The following is a 24,873-nucleotide window of genomic DNA, read 5'->3' on the forward strand; positions in this document are numbered from 1 at the left end:
TCCTGGTACGCCCACTTTACATATATCACATTTGTAATTCTGTACATGCTCAATGCTCGAATGCACTGCTTCTCTAGGGACTGCTGATAGAGGCTTAATGGAGGTACAGTAAGGGTCACATAAGCGTACAATAAATGGGAGACCTGCTTACATTATCCTGCAATACTTGTGTGCGTGCGCATAATTAGGCCTCATTCAGCCTCATTTATCAATGAGTGTATCACTCAAAACTAGTGATAAATTTCACTTTTTATGATAAATGATTCTCCAGCCAATCAGCCCCCAACTGTCATTTTTCTAACAGATGACAGTTGGGGGCTGATTGGCTGGAGCACCACTATCATAAAAAGTGAAATTTATCACTAGTTTTGAGTGCTAAAGGGCCCCATTTACAAATGAAAAATAACCCCTAAAGCGCTGGCTAAAGGGGTTATGCCAGGTTTCTGTATTTAGTAAACAGCGGTAATCTTAGATTACCGCTGTTTTTACAGCATCGCTCTCGCCATCTTTTAGATGGTGAGAAATGGAGACCAATGGAGACCGCCATCTTTTAGATGCCGACAATGGAGACCTGGCGGTGCCTTTCCGGCTTCCAGGACCTGCCGGGTCTCCGTGCCATGCACATGCGCAGACAGGCCGTCGCGTATGCGCATAACACTGGAGGCCCGTCACTGGCAGCGTTAGGCTGCCAGCAGCCCAGCGGAGGACCTCGCAGACGACCTGGACATCGCTGGACCTCGCCGGAGGGGTAAGTATTACTAAATGCCAGTGGAATTTTCGTTTGTATCACAGTGATACTAAATGAAAAATCCTGGTGATATTTCATTTTGTTTGTAAATGGGCCCCATACTGTGTCTGATAAATGGTGCTCCAGCCAATCAGCTCTCAACTGTCAACTGTTAGAAAAATGACAGTTGGCAACTGATTGGCTGGAGCAACATTTATCATACACAGTGACATTTATCACTCGATTTGGTGATAAAACTCATTACTAAATGGGGGGCAATGTATGATAATGTACTACTGTACCTCAATGATTTTCCTCCTTTCACACTTCACGCTTTCCATTCGCTATTTAGAAAAAGCTAAGAGAGATACAAGTCTGCACTCAGCTCCTTTGTAAAAATAAGAAAAAAAAAGAACAAATCTGTTTGGTTCTAAAAGAACTCTTAAATCATCCCATTCCCGCAACTCCTTAATCCAGGTTTTGCTGACCTAAATGATAATAAACTTTCGCGATTATAGTTCAGTCTTGTTCTGCTTAATATAAAAAGTCCATTTTATTTTATATCCTCTGATGATTTCAGTGATAAGTGCGGAGTCAGTTTAGTAATGTTCAGTTTAGAGTGAATCTGCATATGACCCTAGGACCCACTGTCCTCTTAAATGACAGCACTGTAAGTATTAAACTTTGTGTCACACTCTAATGTCCAACACATGATTCTGAATATTACAGTAATTTACCTCTACAGTAGGACAATGTAACTTTCTTTCTCTCAGTTTGACATTTCTGACTCACTGTAATAAAATTATTACTGTGATTTTCAATACCATTGTGCCAGCCAGAGAAAGTTAGCTACGTTAAGTATTATTCAAGACTGGTAGAACAATAAAGAACTTTCAAAGGACTGATGTTTTTTGTGTAGGATAATTAGAAGATTTGGCTGATCTAAGATATACAGTAGGGCTCTATTTATCAAATCCCGCATTTCTAACGCGATTGTGATGTAAAATTATTGTCTGGTTGTGCATGCGGCAGTACTGGCTGCGGGGAGGGATTCGTAAGATCCCTCTCTGATAAAATAGGCGCTACAGTAGCTCATAGGCTAATATGGAAAAACGTCATCTGAAAATGGCACTAGCTACCGGGACCAAGCTCCAGAAAACATTGTATTACGGAGCTTGGTGACTTTGACAGTTTAGCAGCTTCCATAGACAACTATGGGGATTTCTTTTGCAATGGAAAACAGGGGACTGCAGAAAACACCTCCGATATTTTCAGCGGTCCCCTGTACATACATTCTGGTGTAGCTTAATATATGAAGGCAGTCTGCTAATTTTCCTTGATAAATATGCCCCTTACTGAATTGTCTACAATTTGTATATGCATATATGGAAAACTCTTTTGTTCTCACCTTACCATGGAGGCGCGTTCACACATATGCACTGGTAAAAATTAGTAAAACGTATGAAAACTAATTATAATACTTTTGATGCATTGCTTTTTTACCAATGCCTTCTGTTGTACTAATAATTATCGCATGAGAAATAAGTAGAGGAGTATAATAAAATTTTCAGCATGCATAATACTGTTGAACCTAATGATGGGGACAAAGGCATAAGTAACTTTTTATCGTATTTAATTAATGAACCATACAGGCCATGTCTGTCCCAAGTCACTTACTTCGATCAATATATATATTCCCCTAATTACACCTTTTAATAGATCACAACAATAATCTATTTCCATTCATAGTTTTTGTTTGCCCTCAATGCAGAAACGCAGGGCCTGTAGGACTAGTGTAAGTTAGTATACAACACCCATACTTTTGCACATATCAACAGATGTCCCTTTTTATTGTAGTAAATATTTCTTGTTGTGTGCAAACAAAAGTTATAGCCAATCAGAAGACAGTTCATAGCAAGGAAACCTTGTTTAGCACAGACCACAAGAAGAGAATTGGGAGGCCCAGACTATACAGAATACTACCTTGTGTCCAAATAAGCAAAATTACCTCTAGGTAAAGTTTTTGCACGCACCGTGACATAGCATCTAACCCCATATTCACACAAAGCTGCCTTTCACACCAATAATATAGAATAATATCTAACAATTAGTTAACTAAATACACCCATAAAATCACAGTGGGGCTAATTTAACGCTGGAACAGTTTGTGCTCTCAACATGCACAGAAAAAGATATACGCAAAGAAGTACTTTCATAGGTATCATGAGGCAGACGTATCTGATGATGTGACCGACTCAAAAATGTTAGTATTTGAGCCAGACGTACAAGTGTGTATACGTTTGTCTAAGGACAGTCTAGAGATGTGCCTGACAGTGCTAGTAGTAAAGGCTACACAGGATTACCCTACTAGTACACAAGAAAGAAGGGTCTTGGCAGTTATTAATCCTTTCATGCATAGAGGCCACTTCAGTGGACAGCTGTTTTTAAGTCATTGGGCGAGATGCATCAACTGGAAAAATGCGGTCAGACCCGAAAATGCACTTCGGGACTTAGTTGTGGTGGGTAATGCCATCTTCCTAATGGCGATACCCATAGAAGCCTATGGGCTTCTCTCTGCAGAGTGCTGATAGAGGGATCCAATGGTATCCCTCCCAGCATCCCCTGCGGCATGCACAGAAGGACGCCGGAGGGGCTTCTATGTCATAGAACCGGAAGTCCCTCCACTGCAAAGAGCCTCTATTACCGACAGAGCGGTCCTTTGCGGTGATCAACATGCATACCCGCGTACCAACGCCGGTATGTATGCGATGTCTGGCGGGATGCTCCATTTTCTCCTATAGAAACTCTCTTTTGACATCACTAGTGCATGGTGTCCTTTTCTGCAACCCCCCTGACATTATGATCCTCTACTTCTAATTTGAAATAAGCATTAATTTGTTTTTAAACTATTTATGCATCCGTGTGGAAAGAAAGGGGGGTAAATATACAGGCGCTGGTTTGAACTGTTTAACTGAGCATCTGCTAAAAAGGGGTTCATCAGACCCAGTACCAAAGAGGATAATTAAAAGGTAGCAGCGCTAAAATCTAGCCATCCAAATTGACATGATATAAAAACACTTTAATAAATCACAATGGATCAATAACACATAAAACATATATCAGATAATAATATAAAACGATAGATGAGCATCAAATTGAATATATAGCCTCTTCTAACAATAATGTATATATATATATATATATATATATATGTATATATCTTCCAAGAAAGATGTAAGCACTACATTTACAAATGAGTTACTTGCCGTGGTGCGCACTTAAAAGTAGATAGAACAAATGTTGGTGTCACTCTCCGGTCTTAGTAATAATCCACAATGGCAACTGTGTCACATGTGACACAGTTGCCATTGTGGATTATTACTAAGATCGGAGAGTAACACCAATATTTGTTCTATATATATATATATATATATATATATATATATATATATATATATATATATATGCCTGTTCCTATAAAGGCTTCCGGATTTTGAGTAGATGATGTTTGACAGTCTCAGCCTCAATGTGGCAACATATTATGTCCAGTATATAATTACCAGATCATAACACTAGGTAGAGGGATGGTCCTATTTGCATACAGTCCCGTACACTGCACTCGGAGCCTTCAGATGTCCAAGGTGTGGATATAGGTTGTAATCCAGGTAGTGGGCACAGTTGCGCCAAGCGGGATTGTCCAAAAATAACCGGAAAGCTGGTCCAGCTTGGTGTGGTCTCCCTTCAGAAGGCACACTGGTTGGATAGAGGCGGGTGCTGCCATGTTTCGCTGTATAAGTAGTACATCTTTTAATTATCATATTTATGCATCCATAGCTACCGCATTCGAAACTCCTGTTTTTATCAGCATTGATCTTTAAATAGGGTTTTCCGTTTTTAATATATATCTATTTTTAATATATATCAGTGATTAAATAAAAATCTATCTTTATATATATATATATATATACAGTCGGGTCCATAAATATTGGGACATTGACAGAATTTTCAGATTTTGGCCTCTATTCACCACCGCAATGGCTTTGAAATTAAACAAACAAGATGTGATTTAACTGCAGACTTTCAGATTTCATTTGAGGGTAATTACATCCAAATCAGGTGAACGGTAATATTTATGGACCTGACTGTATATATATATATATATATATATATATATATATATATATATATATATATATATATATGCAGCATGAAAACAGACAGCGGCACTCAGGGACTTGTAATGAAAATACAAAAAGTGTATTGCAGTCAATACATGATCCGACGTCGGATCATGTATTGACTGCAATACACTTTTTGTATTTTCATTACGAGTCCCTGAGTGCCGCTGTCTGTTTTCATGCTGCATGTAACCATCCTCACTCCAGAGGGCACCGGGGCACGCTGTTTTGATTGATTTGAGTGCCGATCCGAATACCCTTCTATATATATATATATATATATATATATATATATATATATATATATATATACACAGTATGTGTGTTCTATATATATTTTATTGAACATGGGGCCAAGAGTTGATGATTGTATATTTTAATCACCGGATGGATTTTTGCACTGTTGATGCACAGGCACTTTAAATATATTTGTTGCACTAGGGCACTTTGATCTGATTTAATTGTTCATATCTGTCAATAGTTGTTTACTTCCTTAAAATGGAAATGTTCTTCCCTGCAGTTTATAAAATGTAAATATCAATCAAATAATGCAAGTAGAAAACTGCGACTTGATAATATACTATAACACAAATGATTTATGTATTAGCAGGATGGCAATTAGACAATCAAAAGCGACTATATAAAATTATTAAAAATATTGTATAAAATTACCTTGTCTGTATAAGGTGTATATAAAACATAAATGCATTCTGTGTTTAGATTTGGGTCCCATTCCCAAGATATCGCATTAGAGTATGCAAATATTCCAATATACGGAAATATTCTGATATCCAACCTACCCCTGGTCCCAAGCATTTTGGATATGGGAGACTCAACCTGTACTGATAATCATCACCGCTGTGTATCATTGTATCAGAAACCTCAAGCAGGGGCACCGAGAGGCGGGCGGAGCAGGTACTAATTATCCGGAACTGGGCTTATTCAATGAGCCCGGGTCCAGGGAGGATGCTGTCGTTAGCAGCAGCAATCTGTCTCTGCCTGCTGGGGGAGCAATTGCACTTATTGCCCCACCCGCTTTCCAGATCTGCCCATGGCTAAGGGGCGCTCGGCACTCCCCTGTGCAGCACTGCATTTTTATTTTGTAGCAGAGGGTATGGCCACATCTCCACTATTTGGCCACAGACCCCCCAGTAACTAGGCTCATCCCCGCTCTTTACAGCAGAGCCAGCTCCAGGGGTCGGAGCACCCTGTGCCGGCTCTCTATAGGCGCCCCGACATTGCGCGTGCAGCGCAGCCGAAAATGGGGCATGGTCTAATTACCATAGGCCACACCTCCTATATGACATTATTTGGAGGCGTGCCTGCATGGCATGCCTCTACATAACGTCAGGCTGGGGGGGAGCCTCACTAGCTGGGCTACCCCCAGCCTTCTCCCGTCACTGAATGGATGCCGCACTCATGCGCGTAGCATCAATGCAAACTCCGCTGCGACAGTGGGGGTCCCCAACCTCCCGATTTGACCACCCGCGGGCCAGTACTGTCCCGCTGAAATCGGGATGTTGGGGAGGGGCGCACCCTCTATGGGTGGTGCCCCTGTTTGACCGCACTGGTCGAACACCCCTAGAGCCGTCCCTGCTTTACAGCCCTGCCCCCAGGAGATATGTCTCTTACAAGGCGTATCTGGTAATGTGTTGTAGTCATATGAATATGACTTTACTGTACTCCACTTACATCTGCCTGTTCCAACTTCCGAGGTATAAGGGGATGCTAATCTATGACATGCAAAAATCTTTGTGTGAGTTAGTATGTTACACAGATATTGTCATACATCCAACTTTGAATAAGTCCCAAAATGCCCAGGACCAGCTCTGCAATCAACTTTGCCACCCATTGTATCTACTGCTGCTCTTTTTTGTAGCTACTGCACCTCAGCAGAACCCACCTTCTCATATACATCATACTGATGCAAAATATTTATATCTAGTTAAGTTAGTTAATCTGCAGGAGAACACCTTGGGATATAATTAAATGTTCCTACTAAAGAGTTAATTACTGCTCTTCTGTATAATGTTAGCACTTTCTTGTACCCAGAAGAGTCCACAGCGCTATTACTGTTGTTGAAAGGATCTAGACCATGTTTTCTCCATAGACAACTGTATAATAAACTAGTGATGGTTTTAGTCTAGTGGAGACGTTATGTTCTATGTACTGTACTATCATATTCAATTGTCATATTTGGACCAACAGGCCATTAATTGGAAACAAACCCTCCATATTTCTGTTTGCAAGTCTGCAAAGACGACATACTGTAAATAAATAGTTACACACTTTGGCATTTTCAAAACAAGTTAATTACAAATGAATCATGGCTTTATTGCTTTTTCAAAGGAAAGTATTCGCATTGATGAGTTGATGGCTTCATTACATAGATTCATTTTATGCAGAAGAACAGACTTATGGGAAATTTGATGTACATGATGGCTATTGGAGGTATGGCAGTGTGTATGGCGTGCCCTTTTTCAACTACAGTATTTTGAGACCTCTCTGTGTAAAATATGGGCCTCTGCTCAGCATGTGATGCAATAAAGAGACCACATCACTGACCCAATGATAAGTTATTGGGGGTTTAATGTTTACTCCCAAGAGACAGTCTGCAAAGAAATTTCTTGCATTCAGGAGAATAGACTTCTGACAAATGCGAATAAGTATGTTGGCCCTTTGAGTCATTGCTTCACCCACTGGGATTTCAGAACCTGCCATAGACTTGTGCTGGGGCAGGATTCCTTGGAGACAGTGCATTTCGGCCATTTATAGTGCTCTTCACTATTGGGTAGAGTTTTCTGCTTAGCAAGTGAAATGCTATGGAGACCATCTCACTGGATGGGAGATGTATTAAGTCTAGTAGAGAGATAAAGTAGAGAAGTTGCCTACAGCAACCAATCAGCTTCTAACTATTATTTATATAGCACATAGAAAAAAAAGAAAGGGGGATTTTCTCACAGGCGCAAGAGCTGCCAAGGTACGGCCAACACTGCTCAACTTCCGGTCCCGGTGGCCACAACATACTGTCTATACAAAGGACTGCATTACCCAAGATACACCGGCAGGAAAGAACTTTCGACCAGTGTGGTTTCTTGACTTAAATTGAATTTAAAAGATGTTTTTAATTATAAGATGTTTCGATATTACCATGATTATTATTGATATATTGTTCATGATCTTTTTATATTTCTCTGCGATTATTAATTTAATTGGTGATGACAATTTCCTGCCACATGCTGATAGGGTCACTGACCCATAAAAATGAAGCTCCTCACACCCTCAGATACTGTATGAAAAACAGCTTAAAACATCGAAGCGCTTATTATAAGTTTGATAAAGTCACGTGGATAGTGATGAAACGCGTTAGAATCCACCCTCACTTGCACAAGCATCGTGCACTTCAGCCTAGTGCACTACATCCTGGTCCCGATTGAAACTGCCCATTTGCTAAGTACATAAAGGCAGGACCGCTACCCAGGAGGAAGTCGGAAGTCATGGTCTGTCCCCTGCAGCCCGCACCTCACTAAGGTTACACACTGGCGTTTTTTTAGACATACGGAAATTAGATCTGGCCGCATCAGACCTTCTGGCTCTATAGCAGTTCACACCAATTATCTGAGCGGGTCTGAGGGTTGCACCTGATCTTATATTCTAAACTTTCCATCGATTTATACCAGCGACAGATCAAGGGTTGAGGATATGGATTAATATTGGGATTTCCCTAAATACTATTAGGCTTCCGAGTAAATACAATAGCAGGGAAATCTGCATTTGGGCTATAGCAGTGGGGCTGAAAGTGTTACAAGTCCAGCCCATGAATTGTACATGGCTCAAGATTCTCCTGATCCTGTTCCCCCTGGACCTGCCCCCAGGAGATCCGGACGTCTGAGACCTGGGCTGGGTTCCTCCCATGTAACCTGATGAGTCCTTCCTCTATTTAAACTCACTGGACTTTTGCTGCCTCGCCGGCTATAGGATTTTTTTCAGCGCCCGGCTCTACTGCACAGTCAGCTATTCTCCAGCCTCCCAGCTATTTCACCGTGGACTGCTTCCTGGACTCCAGCAGCCCCTGCACTCCTGGCTTCCAAGCCATTCCAGCAGCCGTTCTTCCACAGCCTGCACTCCCGGGCTTCCAAGCCATTCCAGCATCCGTTCTTCCACAGTCTGCACTCCCGGCTTCCAAGCCATTCCAGCAGTCGTTCTTCAGCAGCCTGCACTCCTGGCTTCCAAGCCATTCCAGCAGCCATTCTTCCACAGTCTGCAGTCCCGGCTTCAAAGCCATTCCACCAGCCATTACCCACAGCCTGCATCATCGGCTCAGTAGCCGCTACATCGGCCTCAAGCCGCTCCACTCAGCTACTCAGCCAAATCTCCGGCAACTTGCTGCACCATCGACTCACGAGTCGCACCATAGGCTCAGTAGCCGCTACATTGGCCTCAAGCCACTCTACTCAGCCAAATCTCCGGCAACTTGCTGCACCATCGACTCATGAGTCGCAATATCGGCATCAGCCACAACATTGACCTTAAGCCGCAACATCGGCCTCAGCCACAACATCGGCTCAGTAGCCACTACATCGGCCTCAAGCTGCTCCGCTCAGTACTCAGCCGTTTCTGCCGGCGGTTAGCCGTTTCTTGTGTGGCGTGCAGCCAGTTGTCCAGGGCAATAATTAACATTTCTTTCCACCTTGTCTGTTCCTCTCTCCCACAGGGATTTCTGGGTGTCGGATCCCCGACATTCGTAACATTATAGAGACCCTACAGACAAGATATGGAACAATCACAGAATCTGGCGCAGATGCTTACTGCACAGATTTCTGCCCTGACCCAGAAGGTCCAGCAACTTCCATTAAGGTCGAGGAGGTTCGGATAGCATCTCTTCCATTTACCGTCCGGGAACCTAAGATCATCCTCCCAGATCAGTTCTTCGGGAATCGGGACCAGTTTTTCAATTTTAGAGAAGGCTGCAAGCTTTAGTTCCGACTGCGGCCTCTCTCTTCTGGGTCAGAAACCCAGCTAGTCGGGATAGTTATCTCACTTCTCCAAGGAGACCCACAGACCTGGGCTTTCAGTTTTTCTCCGGGCCATGCCGACCTACAGACTGTTGAGGCATTCTTCGTGGCACTTAGCCTGTTATATGACGATCCGGACAAAAGATCATTAGCTGAGTCTAAACTCTGATCCCTGTCCCAGGGTCACCGGGCAGCTGAAGACTATTCCTCCGAGTTTCGCAGGTGGGCTGTGGATTCTGGGTGGAATGACCCTGCACTGCGAAGCTAGTACCATCTGGGCCTCTTGGAGGAGATCAAGGACATCTTGGTCCAGCATCCTACTCCAAGCTCGTTAGATGATCAAATTAGTACAGCCATCCGGATTGATCTTCACCTAAGGGAGAGAAGACGCGAGCAGAATCCTGTATGGCCTCCCCAAACTTCGGCTGCATTGTCCTCAAGTCAGGACATGGAGGAGCCAATGCAGATAGGCACCTTCCACCTACCTCCACAGGAGAGACGCCGTAGACAAGCCCAGGGCATCTGCTTGTATTGCGGCAGCAAGGGACATAGGCCCTGATTCAGAGCCGGACGCTCTTTCAGAGCTCTCGCTCTGAATCAGGGCAGCTTTTTTTTTCTGGAGCCGGCCTCCTGGCCACTCGCTAAGCTTGTGGTAGGGTCTCGTTCCCGCAAGCCCCAGTGAGCTTCCGGCTCTAAATAGAGCCGGAAGCTCATCACTGACATCACTGGTGATGTCAGTGGTGCCTCCCACAAACGGCAGGCATTCCTTCGGGAACGCCTCTGTTTGTGTAGCCACCCCCCCTACCCACCTCCAAAACGGGGCGAGCTGCAATCACAATCGACAGCCGCCCCGTTTTGGTGTGAGACCCATAGCGACAGAGCGCCCGTCGCTGGCCTGGTCTTGCGCAGGCGCACGCCGGAGGCGGCGCATGCGCAGGGGGAAAACATCGACCCGCTTGCGAGCAGGTCTGAATCAGCCCCAAAGTCTCAACACTTGTACCCTTAAGTCGGGAAAAGACCGAGCCTAGGTGGTCAGGAGGAGTTGCACCTAGGTCTCGCGTCCATCTCCTCCAACAACTCGATCTTGCTGCCAACTACGGTCCATTGCCAAATCTCCGGCAACTTGCCGCACCATCGACTCACGAGTCGCACCATCGGCTCAGTAGCCGCTACATCAACCTCAAGCCACTCCACTCAGCTACTCAGCCAAATCTCCAGCAACTTGCCACACAATCGACTCATGAGTCACACCATCGGCTCAGTAGCCGCTACATCGGCCTCAGGCCGCTCCACTCAGCTACTCAGCTAAATCTCTGGCAACTTGCCGCACCATCGACTCACGAGTCGCAATATCGGCCTCAGCCACAACATCGACCTTAAGCCACAACATCGGCCTCAGCCACAACATCGGCTCAGTAGCCGCTACATCGGCTTCAAGCCGCTCCGCTCAGTACTCAGCCGTTTCTGCCGGCGGTTAGCCATGTGTTGTGTGGCATTCAGACAGTTGTCCGGGACAATAATTAACATTTCTTTCCACCTTGTCTGTTACTTTCTCCCACAGGGATTTCTGGGTGTCAGATCCCCGACATTCGTAACAGAAAGACAATCAGACCAGCTTGCTTAATGCAGCCACGAATGGAGTACTATGTTTATTTGAACCGGCTATTTATTAGACTCTCAATATCTTGGACCAAGCTTGGTGGTTTTAACTAATAAAGTCCACGTGATATCTTTTGCAGACCACATTAAGGAATATATGTCTATTTGTTCACCATCTGCAACTTTCCTAGGGCTCTAGTACCCTGGTTATTAAAGTCGGTGTTTGCACTATTGCACAGGTTCTCAAACTCGGTCCTCGGGACCCCACACGGTGCATGTTTTGCAGGTCTCACAGAATTACAGGTGAAATAATTAGCTACATCTATGGATCTTTTAAAATGTGTCAGTGAGTAATGATTACACCTGTGCACCTGCCAGGAGACCTGCAAAACGTGACCTGCGTGGGGTCCTGAGGACCGAGTTTGAGAACCACTGCACTATTGGATACACTGCATCTTTAACTACAGGCAGTCGAGTCTGGGAAAGTGACTTGTGATGGTTTGCTACAATTGGTTACATATTGACTATTTGTTGCTAATTAAGGGTGGAATACAATAGTTTCTACCCCCCTTTGCGCCCGACTGAGCTATTCAATTGTTGCTCCTGTCGGGTGCGATCAGCTGCCAGCGCTCCATTTCAGCTCGCAGCCCCAACCTGTTTGGGCACCCAAACATCATTTTTCGCAGTCGCTAAACTCAACCACTTTGGGCGCGATCAGCACGAAAAATGGCAGCAATGGAATAGCAGCCCGCGATCTCCTGTCACTTTAGACGGGAGATCCGGACAACGTAAATAATTGAATTCCACCCTAAGGAGGTAACAAATGTTGTTGTTGCCCTCCTATATACTCAGTACTGCAATATAGGATTTGTGCACTGTATTTTATTTGGATGTTCTTTATTCTTAACTTCCATGTGCTAATGGTGTTGTGTTTTATTGATTAAATATTGTTGTAAGGGACTCCCGATATTAATGTCTTTGAAAGTCTCAAGCGCTACTCAATTCATTTAATTTCCTCACACCACCAGTATGTCTTGAAAAAGGTCCGAAACGCGTTGATACTTACAAGGGGTGTGAGTAGCTTCATATTTTGAAATTTTTATGATGCTTCGAATTTTTTTTTTCTCCTACATTTAATTTTGTACTCGACTTTTTGTGTGTTGTTATCTATTTTTATTAACATTTTTATGACTCTGATGAACTCTGTGTACATATTGTGATACTTCCGCATTACTTTTTATCTTGGAGTTTACCACTCCTCATTGCTTTTATTAAAACTTTTTTTGGATTTGAACTCATCATATGTTTTTGCATTGAATGGAGAAATTCAATTGAGGACCCATGGTGATGTAAAGAATTTTACACAAAGATACCTCTATGGGAGTGTCACCATCTAATACAATGTGAGGGGAAGCAATGGGGAAGCCGACTGCCTATATACCGGCAGCCGGCTTCCCAACTGTCTTATCCCGGCAAGGGTGAAATGCCGGGCGTCCAGATGTAGACGGCCGCATTTCCCCGACGCCGGAAGACCGGCGCCCGGCATCCCGATCGTAGTGATGCCGGGCGCCGCGAGCGGACAGCCGCGGGGGGGAGGGTTAGGTTTAGGGCTCCCGGGGGGGACTTAGGGTTAGGCACCCCCCCAGGAGGGTTAGGCTAAGGGGAGGGAGGGTTAGGGTTAGGCACCCCGGGGGGGACTTAGGGTTAGGCACCCCCCCGGGGGACTTAGGTTTAGGTAGTGGGGAAGGGGGAGGTTAGGGTTAGGCACTTAGAGGGGGGATTAGGGTTAGGCACTTGGGGGGGAAGTTAGGCTTAGGCACCCCGAAGGAGGGTTAGGGTCAGGGGGGTTAGGTTAGGTTAGTGGATACTTACCTATCCACGATCTGTATTTCCAGTGCTATCGGGCTTCCGCTGCGTCTCACTCTGCTCCTGTCGGGCTGCCGCTGACGGGAATCGAACCGCCGGCCATGCGGCTGGCGGTATTTCATACCCATTCCAATGTGAGTCGGGGTACACATCTATACCCACAGTTTAAAGATATCTTGATGGGATTAATATTCTATGACCTAGTGTGAGTTTGGGTACGCAATCTAAGCGACCATCTAAAGATACCGTTATAGGATTACTAATTAACATTTTGTAAGTTTTGGGTATGCCCAATGTTAACACTGTTTAAAGAACAAAAGAAACCACTATGTGCCCTGTTTAATATGTATAGATGTGAGTTTGGTACGCTGTCTTCCAAATTTGCATCTGAAATATAATTAGGCTTTATAGATACCTTTATAAACTTACCATCCTCACTATCCATGTGAGTTGGGTATGCCACATTTCCATATATTGAAGAAAAGATTCCAATGTTCCGTATATTGTGCATTTGTTGTATGAACATACTACACATTAGTATTCTTTTTGATGGTTTTTTTTTTGTTTATATTGACTGAGTGAATATTACTTCAAGACTTGCCATAGGAGAGGACATATCCGTCCACACGATAACAGGACGATACATCACTCACTATATCACCAAGGGATGTATTATCACTATTTGTGAAGTTATGTTTATATTATCAGCACCGCTGTTTGTGTCTCTTCCAATTTCTGACTTGATTTATATAGCACAGTCTGTAATATGACAGTTAGATGGTGATTGGTTGTTATGAGCAACTTCTCCACTTGATCGCACTACAAGGTTTGACACATCTCCCCTTCCTAGTCACATTAAAAAGTTTTGGAAAGTTTAAAGAGACTCCATATGACCATGTGCAAATAAGTATCACCATTTTTTAGAAAACTTTACCCTATGAACATAACCCCCAACATTTACATTATATAAACTGGGGCACAGCCACACCTCCATCAAAAAGTTAGCGTAGCCATGTCTTGTTAGGAGCCTAGGTGTATCGCATTGGGCATGGTCAAGTCGATTGGCAGTGTGTCTAGTTCTTCCAAAGTGCTAGGCCGTCCCCAATCCCTCTTCCATTAATACAATTTAGAATTATTGTGTTGTCCAAAGACACTATGCAACACACTCATAATAATAATCTCTCTACTCACCATGATGAGGTTGTCACGACCGGGGTTTCTCGGGATGGTGGTCGGCGGGTGTTACCTGTGCGGGTGTTATGGCGAGGGGCATCTGGTGGTGGTGCTGGTGCCTGGTTGGGAGCATTGGTTGTCCGCGGTCCTGTGTGGGCATATTGTCACTCTGTGCTGGGTAGGCCTGACGGTGTTTCCGTTCCGCTCCGGCATGGGCGCGGCCATCTTGTTTTCGGCCATGTGACCTAGTTCCCTAATATTGGCGTGTCACATGCTCACTCTCTGACCACTCACGACTGGGCGCTGGGTATAAAAGGGAGTTCAGAGCTCCCTTGCATTGCCAGTGCAATGTGTTTCTCAGCGTAAGCTGAGAGAGAGTTCCTGAGCTTGTCCGCCTGCCTGTTGGATCTCTGCCTAGGCCTGCTTCACCTAACCTGCTCCTTACCCTGCTGGACTTCCACTGCCTTCTCCCACTGCCTCCTCCTTTTGCCTTCCCCATTGCCTGAGCACCTATGTCAGCTATTATCCTGCACCTTGCCTCCACTTGCACCTTCCTCTGGATATTATTTCTTCAGCCACAATTCATTTCAGCCTCACAAGACCTGGAATACTGGACTGCCTTCTGTTATCACTACCTGGACTTTTTCCTATTGCCTCACTATAGTTCCCAAGTGCACTTTAGTGCTATACCCGGACTTTCTGTTTTACCACATTCATGTCTGTTAAGCCACTCATTAAAAACTCCACGTTTATTTTTAAATCTGCTTCAGAGTCTGCTCCTATTACCACCCAGGGTCCACAACAAAACCAGAACCTCACAGAGGTTGGACATTGAACTCGGGAATGTCCTGTTTAAATCAGGGCTGTTAGGAAATATGCTGATAAATACTATTTGAGCACATAGAATGACGCCCTCTGCTGGGTGTAATAGCCAGGTACACTTTAAAATACTTCGCTACAGATATATACATATTCTCTTCAATTAGACAAATAAACAACTCGGCTGCCGCTGATCAAACATTGTGAGTACTTTCAGTGTCCTGTGTAACGATAGGATATACTAATTAAAGAAATTATCTCTATGATGTTGAATGATAGTAATTATCATAGAGTCAAGATACTTTAACTTATTATCCCCCAATAACTGTTGGCACTAAGTCATGGTATAATTGAAATAGACAGGTCACTTTTTTTTTCCTGCACTGACCTCTTACACTTTGTGCAATTGATTAATGATACAGCAAAACTAGTTCTAAATCAGCCGTGTTCTGAAACCTCAAAATGCCATTTTAATTAACTGATAGAATTGACATCGTCTTTTGCTTAGGATTCTCCAGAGGATCTATAAGTGTCCAAGAAGAAAAATCGATGTTGAGTGGGAGAAACATTTTTATTTGTTGTCAATCTTCTATAAGAGTGCATGTTACAGAGTATAGAAATAATAGACTTTCCTTCAGCTCTCATGGCAAATTGTAATGTTTCCTAGTCTACCTGTATATTTAAAGGAGACGAGTCCCTTTTCTTCAAAATCCATGATCTACATTGCAAACACAAGTTTTAACTGATAACTGTAGTTTTAGAAATCATGGAAAGACTATCCGCATGGAAAGACTATCCGCATGGAAAGACTATCCGCATGGAAAGGGGCTCTATACTATAAGGATGCTGAAGTGATAGACGAATGCATTTTACCAAAGGAAGGAGTGATGGCGATAACGGTCTTCATGTCTTTCTTGTTACATATGTTATATGTACACTATGTAGACAAAAGTGATTGGACACTGACAGCAAATAGATCAACGAGATTTTATTGATGTCAGCTTTGTAGGGCCACCATGTGCAGTGATTACTGCAGACACCCTTCTTGGCAAACTGTCCACAAGTTCCTGGACAACAGCAGATGGTATGTTTTGCCATTCCGCCTTCAGTCATATTTGCCTACCCTCCCATTTTGGCCGGGAGTGGGGGTGTGGCCACGCGATTGCGTCATTTTGTCCCTGCCCCCACTCCGCCCACAAGCGCCGGACATGCCCCCCGATTTTGACGATCTGGCTGCCCCCTCCCGGAAGGGGCAGCCAGAATGTCGGCATCTATGCCTTAAGTACAGTGACACTGAAGTGAACTGAACTAGAGTTGGCGTAGAACGCACCTGTCGCTCCAATTCGTCCTAAGAGGTTCTCAATGGGGTTAAGATATGGACTCTGAACTGGCCAGTCAATCTGGGTTACTGAATTTTCTGTATACCAGTCGAGCGTTGCCCTGGAAACATGACAGGTGGCATTGTCGTCCTGATAAAGACATTTGTTGTTTCCGTAGAACTGCAAGTGCACGGGCCTCCCTACCAAGTGTTCTTGTCGCAACCGCCACATTAGTTGTCATTTGGAACTTGTGTGCAATGGTATATGCATGGTATGCATTGTACTTGCATGGGGTGTCCAATCACTTCTTTTTTCTACATAGTGTAGCTATAACTAGTAGAGGTCATAGGGGGTGATTCAGAGCTGTACCCATAGCAGTAGCAGCCATTTATCATTAAAGCTGACTATTTGGGGACTGAGGGCCTGATTCTGAGGTGAACGCCAATCCCGTCACCATTGTGTCTTAGTAGGCAGCAGTACTGAGAATTCATGCTAATGCCGCAGCCTCCGTGATTTATACAGAGACACCCAATGGCTGCTTCTCTAACCTGCCGCTTGCGTACATAGTTGCACCATCGGCCGTACCATCAAACTTGTGAGCAACTCTATGGCTGCTCACAGTATACATTGGAACTAAGCTGCTGAAGCTAGGTTAGGCACAGGGGGGGGTAGGGTTAGGCACCCTAAAGGAGGGTTAGGGTTAGGGGGTAGAATTAGGTTAGTTTATACTTACCTTTAGGACGATCGGGATTTCCTCCTCTGACGAGCTGCCGCTGTCGGGATGCGGCCGGCGGTAAATCATACCGAATGCGTTGCTGTTTTACTTATTACATTTCATTTTTAACTTCTAGAAATTAGTACATTTTGTATGTTTCTATATATATATATATATATATATATATATTTTTTATTTTTTTTATTTTATATAGACCATATCCTTGCGATTGATTATTTTGTGAATATTCTTTCCGTCAAAACAAAAACTGGTAAATCATTTTTTGTAAAAAAGAAATGAATAAAAGATAAAAAATAAATAAATAAATAAGCCAATGCCCTTTCCTTAAGCTCTGTTAAAATAGCTTTGCTATCATAGTTTATTATACACCTTCATACAAAGATATTTTGATAAATTGGAGTGCCCATGTACAGCGACGCACCTCCCCCCCATGTCATCTAAAATAATAGTCATCTAAAATAATAGCAAAATCTCTGGATTACACCCTAAATTCACCCCTTTTTGACCCATAAGGATTCTGCCTTTGAACCTCTATATGCCCCTGCCTATACCTTCTAATATCCTGCCTATAAACCTCTAAGGATGAATCTAATTTGCGTACGCAGTCATAGAGTAAATAAAGACTCCAGACCTAGAACCTGTGGTTCCAAAGCACAAAGTATTATTCAAGTGAAAGTACAGCAGTTACACGCTATGATCCTCATATAATCTTAGCGCAAAGAGATTATACAGACCCAAGTACAATTATACATAAGCAGCGCTCTCTGGTCCAGATGTTAGGCATCAGCAAGAAACCCCTCGTCAATCAGCATTCAGCACGAAGACTAGGAACCCAGGGTCAGAGCACACATATCTATACCCCCCAGAAATAAACAACACAATAGAGAAGTTTGTTGCTAATACCATTGGTCCTAAAGGAGAGGGCATATGTTACACGGCATTTAACAGGTTGGTTCAAATAGACACGATCCAGCCTCTAACAACTGGTGGTCTCTGGTTTCCTGCCCCATGCAAATCCTAACAGTTGTTCATATAATGTACATTTTGTTGTTTGAAGTCTCTGCGGTCCATAAGTTGAGAATGCATGTTGCGATCTCTCCATCGATATTACCGGAATACTGTTGAGAGAGTACGCATCAGTACAATACCAAACATGGACTTATCACGTATAAAACCTTAGTTACGAAATAACCTTTATTTCCTAGCAATGATAATAAATGTGCATACTCGAATCTTATACCTTAAAGCTTATGGAACCTTGTATGTGAATATGTAATGTGTGAGTATGTGGGGTTTGATGTAAAGACACTAGTTAACTTGGGGCAGATGCGTGTGCGTTAAACTAATATTCAGCGTTTTCATAAAGGGTCTTATGCATTCGCTAATATGCGACTAGTTAACAGCGCAATTGTGAGTATTAATGTGTGTATGAGAACACCTAGCAGTGTGGAATGCTGAGCATTATAGTTCCATGACTTGCTCATGCCCCAGCAGCCCCCACCCTTTTCAGGCTCCAACATACTGGTCTTTGTTCTCCCAGGGCCTGTGTGGATGCAAATTAGCACAGCTACAAGACCCAAACCTCAGATAACACTCTTGGCTTTGAAGGTATTTTATTGTAGGAAGCCTGCTAATGTAAGGTGCTACAAACGACCCTCTTGCTGTATTCGAGCAGGGCCACCTGGAGTGAGAGCAGACGTTATGTCCATGAAGCTTGTCTTCACAGGCTAGTTGTCACGTGGCCATTTGCTCTGTTTAGCTAATGCAATCCAATTTTGACATACTGTACAGCCATTTCTGAAATATATCCTTTAGGGGAATTATAATAATATACACACTTTATCCAGAGCACCCAAACTACGTAAAGTCATGAAATGGGCTTTTGATGAATCGCCGTATCTTATGGCGATGGTCACAGATGCAATCGCATGATGCTAATAGTAATATCGCCACATGTACTAAAGTGTGAGTTTATCTAAAATGGCGTCTTGCGATCTCATTTCCAAGATGGCGTCTTGCGGCCAGTCGCAAGACGGCGTCGCTGCGATCCAATTTTAAACTGATCTTGTCTCAGTCAATAATCCAGCTTCGACACCCATATTTGCTTCCACGTTGTTCCTCTTTATTGATTGGGGTATCAGTCTTCACAAACACTTACTGATTACCAAATTGTGTCTGTGGGACTAATGAAATAATGTACCTCACACTGGAACTCTAGGGTAACTTGTAATATTCCTTTTATATAGGGGGTACAGAAAACACACCTGTCATTTTTGTGTTGTCTATATGAGGTAATCCTCACATCGAAATGTAATTTATCTTCCCTGTTAGCGTTAGCATCACAGTACAAAACATTTTCCAAATAAGTCAAGTGACCTAAGTGCAGGATCTTAACAGGGCTTTATTGCACGCTCTGACGGCCATGTCCCCTAAGGACATGATGTCATGACATCATGCCGAGGGATCGGGGTCGCCAGGGCCGGGAATTACAGCACTTGCCGGAGCATCCTCAGAATGTTTCAGGGGGCTTTACATAAGATTACCATACTATCCCTTTAAACCAGGACACTCATGAATTACACATGTTCTGTGGCTGATTAAAACCAGGTGAAATGCAGGACTGAAGTCAGACTGAACAAGATTACTGCCTGTGTAAAAAAGGGGGCGGGGCTATGATAATGTGATATCACCCTCCCCTCCAGACCGCCCACTTTTGCTCGGTAAGTGGGTAAGTGAGAGGTGCGGGTAGTGGCAACCAGTCCGGGAGACTTGCTCTCTCTTATGGGCGGCTGGGAGCGCCACCCGATTTTCGGGAGCCTGGGCAAGTATGCTGTAACTGGGTGTTCTCACGTATGTCCAGTAAGGGATGAAATTGTGAGCTATACAGAGTTGTGCGGAAGCGTAAATATGCCAGGTTTTAATTGCCCACTAATGATGATGACCAGTTTCAAACCAAGCACACAGACAGGGGGCGATTCACTTGCAAAGATACTGTTGAAACTATACACCCGGTCAAATATGCACATTTAGTTCTGTGCACGCAATGCAGGAGCAATTATGACTGACTTGCATTAAACTCTGCATGAGCCCCTCTGTGCTCATTTCGCTGAAAATAGTTTATGGCAAGAGTGTCTCAGTGAAAAAGAGGTAAAGAAAACGCCCAAAAACTGTGTTTGTAGTATGTATACTTATTTTATATATTCTCTAAATAAAATTTTTTGATACGGTATGTGTGGTCTCTTCTAGTCAGCTATCCATTAGAATTCCCATTAGAGTTCTTTGTTACCTATTATAATATGATACATGTTTACATCTTAATACTTAGCAGTACTGCTATTATAACTCACTACCATAACTTATGCCAGATGTTCTCCAGCGAGTCTGGGAAATGATATGACTTGCTAGTGATGTGCTTGCTCTGCTTAACACAGTTGCTGATTGGTGCTCGGGACTCCACGCTGAATCCATCTTAACACCTGGCTTACCCATGACTAGTGTGTCTGTGAGTGATGATGAAGAGTCCGTCTTGTCATCTCAGGCCAAGCCATCAGGTAAGGCTCTGTTGCTGTGAGTTGGGTGCATTTCACATCTGCTTATCCTGAAAGGCAAGTATTGTATTACTTCTAGCATTAGGATGTGGTGTCACTTTAAGGATAAGCAATTATTTGTTTAGAAGTTATGCAGACATTATGTCAACATTTAGACCATTTCGAGTGTTGTCCACATTGTGAATTTTGACAGGCACTATGTCGACAGTTCATGCTAGGCTATGGTTAGGCTTAGGGCTAGAGCTGACATGCCTACTGTTGCATTGCACAGTGTCGACATGGCGACACTCTGAATGTCAACATTTTGCACCACACCCAATTAGGATCCATGATCGACCTGGTCAGGTGCAATGTTACATATATAATGCTGGATACCTGCAACAGTTCCCTAGACTATGCAAAGGCACAAACAAAAATGCTGCTTTACAGGATAACTGAATAAACTCCAAGGGATGGAAGCATACCTGCCCACACTCCCGGACTGTTCCGGAGACTATGAAATGTTCCAGTGAAGTGGGTGGGATTGTGATTACGTGAATCTCCGTGAATAGTGTTACCATAACGTACATTACAATGCCGTAAATCACATCTCCCATCCGGACCTCCCCTCCGCTTCAGTATGCCAAAAGGGAACCATTGAAAAGTAGGTAAGTATGGGTTTTACAATAATATGAGGAGGTAATAATAATAAAAAATACGCCTACCCAATATCAAGGGAAATACATGAAACACTTTAAGAGAAAAAAATGTCAAATTCTACCAATAACGGGTTTACATAGACTTGTCTTACATAATTTATCTATCTACGTGGAAGTACAGTGCTCAGATAAAGGGGGATGTAGTTCCGGTCTAAATTCCGAGGGCTGAATCCCGTCAAGGGAGGTAAAATAGGCGTCGAAATACCAACGCCTATCTGAATCCCGAAGCCGGAACACAGAAGGACGGCTGCCCGAACCAGGTAAGTCCAGGGTGTCCTTAGTGTTAGCCGTGGGGGGGGAAGGGTTAGGTTTAGGTTACATAGCGGGGTTAGAGATAGGTTTGGGGGGAGGGTTAGGCACCTCTAGGGGGGAGGGTTAAGGTTAGGCACCACTGGGAGGGGTTAGGGTTAGGCACTAAGGGGGGAGGGTTAGGTTTAGGTATGAAGGAGGGAGACTTAGGTTTAGGCACTAACGGGGAGGGTTAGGCTACAAGCTGGGAGGGTTAGGTTTAGGTACGAAGGAGGGAGACTTTAGGCACTAATGGGGATGGTTAGGGTGCGGGTTGGGGAGGGTTAGGCTACAAGCAGGGAGGGTTAGGGGTAGAAGGGGGTAGGGTAAGTATACTTACCCGACTCCTGTCGGGATACCAACAGGATGCCGCTGTTGGTTTTGTGATAGGAGGCATCCTGATAGGAGGCATCCTGATTACATAACGATTCCAGAAAAAGGAAGGATAAATAAGTAACGGTTTATTGAATTGTAAAATATGTATTAAAGGCTAGAGTTTATATATATGTATAGTGGCAAATAGCTAGTGTCAGGAAACCATCTCATGTATACGAATATGCTGTTATAACAATATGTGATGAGTAAAGAAGCCATCTGCTAAACCAACCGGTGTGAACAGTCATTCCTTTGTAAGCAGATTCGTACAAAGTGGTGTCAGAAGTGGAATCCTTATGCCAGCCGCATTCTACGTGGCAGAGACCAGGCGCTGTTTTGCCTGGTCTGTGAGTGAGATTAACTGGTTTGTAAAAATCAGTTTATTTGCACATGTGGCAGAGTTATGCAAAGTGCAAATGGCAAAGTTATGCTGTGTGTCTAACCTTTGTATCCCTGAGGAAAGGACAGAATAAAAGTGCCCTGAAACGTTGGAAAATCAGTTGGAACTGTGGGCTCGATTCAGACCCGGTCGCTAGATGTGTACACTCGTTCTCAGTATGCAAATTCGGCTAAGTGAGGGCAAGGCAGGCGAACCCACGGCAAGGAATAAGCACGCCCACTATGGGCCATGTTCAATTGGCGCGAAAAGCTGCGATCAGCGAAAAGTTTTCACCGATTACGTAATTTCGCCAGTTGAAGACTTCCCGCCCAATTCAATTGCAATGACTTTTCGCCTAAGCGGAAAGTCACTGCATTTAGATATGTGAAAAAGATGAAGAATAGAGGTGGAAAAAAGTGCAGATTTAGGGTTTTGGGGTGCAAAGTTGAGGCAACCCCCGTGCAGTGTTAGGGCAGTCCCCCAAAGGTAAACTGCATAAAAAAAAGTTAAAGAAAACCTTTAGAACACCCCAAAAAAGTACTTTCGTTTTGGGGGTGAAAAAGTGCAAAGTTGGGGGCCAAAAGTAAAAGCTAGTGAAATAGACTCCAGGGGGGTCCCCAAGTATGCCCCGGGTGGTTTTTACTTTGCAGGTTTTTTGCAGCAGGTGGATTTTCCATGATTTTTAAAACTTCACTTTAGCAACTTTTAAATATGCTAGCCCCCATTTTCAGGTACTCCAAATTTGCTGGGACTAGTTATTTTGCATAAAAAATATTGCTAAATGCTATTCTTTACCCCTCATGTAAATACACAAATTAGCACCTATTGAGACCATTTAAGCACCCCAAATACCTTCAGCAGGGCTATTCGGGGGTATCCATACTGATCTCCCATGTCAGTGCATCTTTTGGGGGGTGTCAGGCTGATTTCACCAAAACTGACAGCACTTTTCGCCTGTTTAAGTTTCACCGGGTCCCGTTTCCGCGTCCCTTGGAATTGAATAGGGAGAAAAGCGGGCCGCGCTACGATACTTTTCTGGACCCAAAACCAGCAATGTAGGCGGAAAGTGCACCAGGTGAAAAGTCCGGGACTTTCTTGGCGTGCAATCACTTTGTGTTTGCAGACGCATACAATACCGCTAGCACTGCGAGCACTTCAGTGTAAAATTCAACCAGGTGACATGTACAATGACGTTGCCTGTTAATTATGCACGCCTCTGAAATGGTGTTAAGATGCGCCTGCGTTCGCACTTTCACTCCCCGTTTCTAGTGGCCTGCCCTGTTACCACCTACAAACGGCTTCATCTGACACTCATTCAGCTGGGCTGTCTATGCTGGGCGAGCGAACGCTTCCCGACCTTTCGCAGTGGTTCGCGCACGCGCACTGCTATGCATACGCACAATGCGAGCCATCAGCAGCTATGAGCGAACGCAAATCATAATCAAACACATTATAGATAATATATATATATATTTATATATAAAATGTTTTTATTATAGTCTGCATTTGGAATAAGTTTATTGTGCACAGCAAATACATACAGTATCTGCACATGTTCAATGAGTGTCATCTCTGTTTATGCATTTTGCAAGTATGGCATTATTTGCACTATGCTTTTTCCTATTATCTGAATATTTGCTATATCTCTTTCTTCCACACTGAAGGAGAAACTTGTGATTTTGAAACACATTGTCCTTGGATATCGTCCACCAGTATGGATGGAAAACCGCACTGGGCTCAAACAGTATTTAGAGAGTTAAAACCAGAAGTCCAGATAATCCTTATGGAAAACAAGCCCTCTGCAAGAAGTGTTGATGGTAAGTGATTTATATGTTGTTTATAGACTGGTTGTATATTTGTATTCAATTTTAATCAGCAAATGTTTTTACATCACTACAGCAGTTTTTTATTGTTTTTTTTTCTTTACACAGAAAGATAGATAGATAGATAGATAGATAGATAGATAGATAGATAGATAGATAGATAGATAGATAGATAGATAGATAGATGATATTGCCCAGTGGTCTCTGTATTACTTCTCTTTCTCTGTTTTTATTGTCTGCTTTATAGTTTACCAGAGACGTGAATGTAAATGTCTCAGTTGCCAAGAATGTGTCACATAGTGATGTAAAAAATGCATCTGGTCTTCTCCA

At 43.5% G+C, this 24,873-nt stretch overlaps 1 protein-coding gene across 1 annotated transcript in view; it reads left to right on the forward strand.

Moving 5' to 3' along the window:
* Window positions 1-7,343: 7,343 nt before the first annotated feature.
* The window catches only part of LOC148453998 (leukocyte tyrosine kinase receptor-like), a 204,178-nt gene continuing 186,648 nt past the window's right edge, over window positions 7,344-24,873 (forward strand). Inside the window, exons 1-5 of the mRNA XM_088461358.1 lie at window positions 7,344-7,356; window positions 9,620-9,851; window positions 10,102-10,250; window positions 20,864-20,983; window positions 24,385-24,537. Of these exons, the coding sequence (XP_088317484.1) occupies window positions 7,344-7,356; window positions 9,620-9,851; window positions 10,102-10,250; window positions 20,864-20,983; window positions 24,385-24,537 (667 nt within the window). The remainder of the gene's footprint in view (window positions 7,357-9,619; window positions 9,852-10,101; window positions 10,251-20,863; window positions 20,984-24,384; window positions 24,538-24,873) is intronic.

This window comes from Taudactylus pleione, unplaced genomic scaffold, assembly GCF_031769625.1.
Source record: "Taudactylus pleione unplaced genomic scaffold, aTauple2 ptg001041l, whole genome shotgun sequence".
Classification (NCBI taxonomy): domain Eukaryota; kingdom Metazoa; phylum Chordata; class Amphibia; order Anura; family Myobatrachidae; genus Taudactylus; species Taudactylus pleione.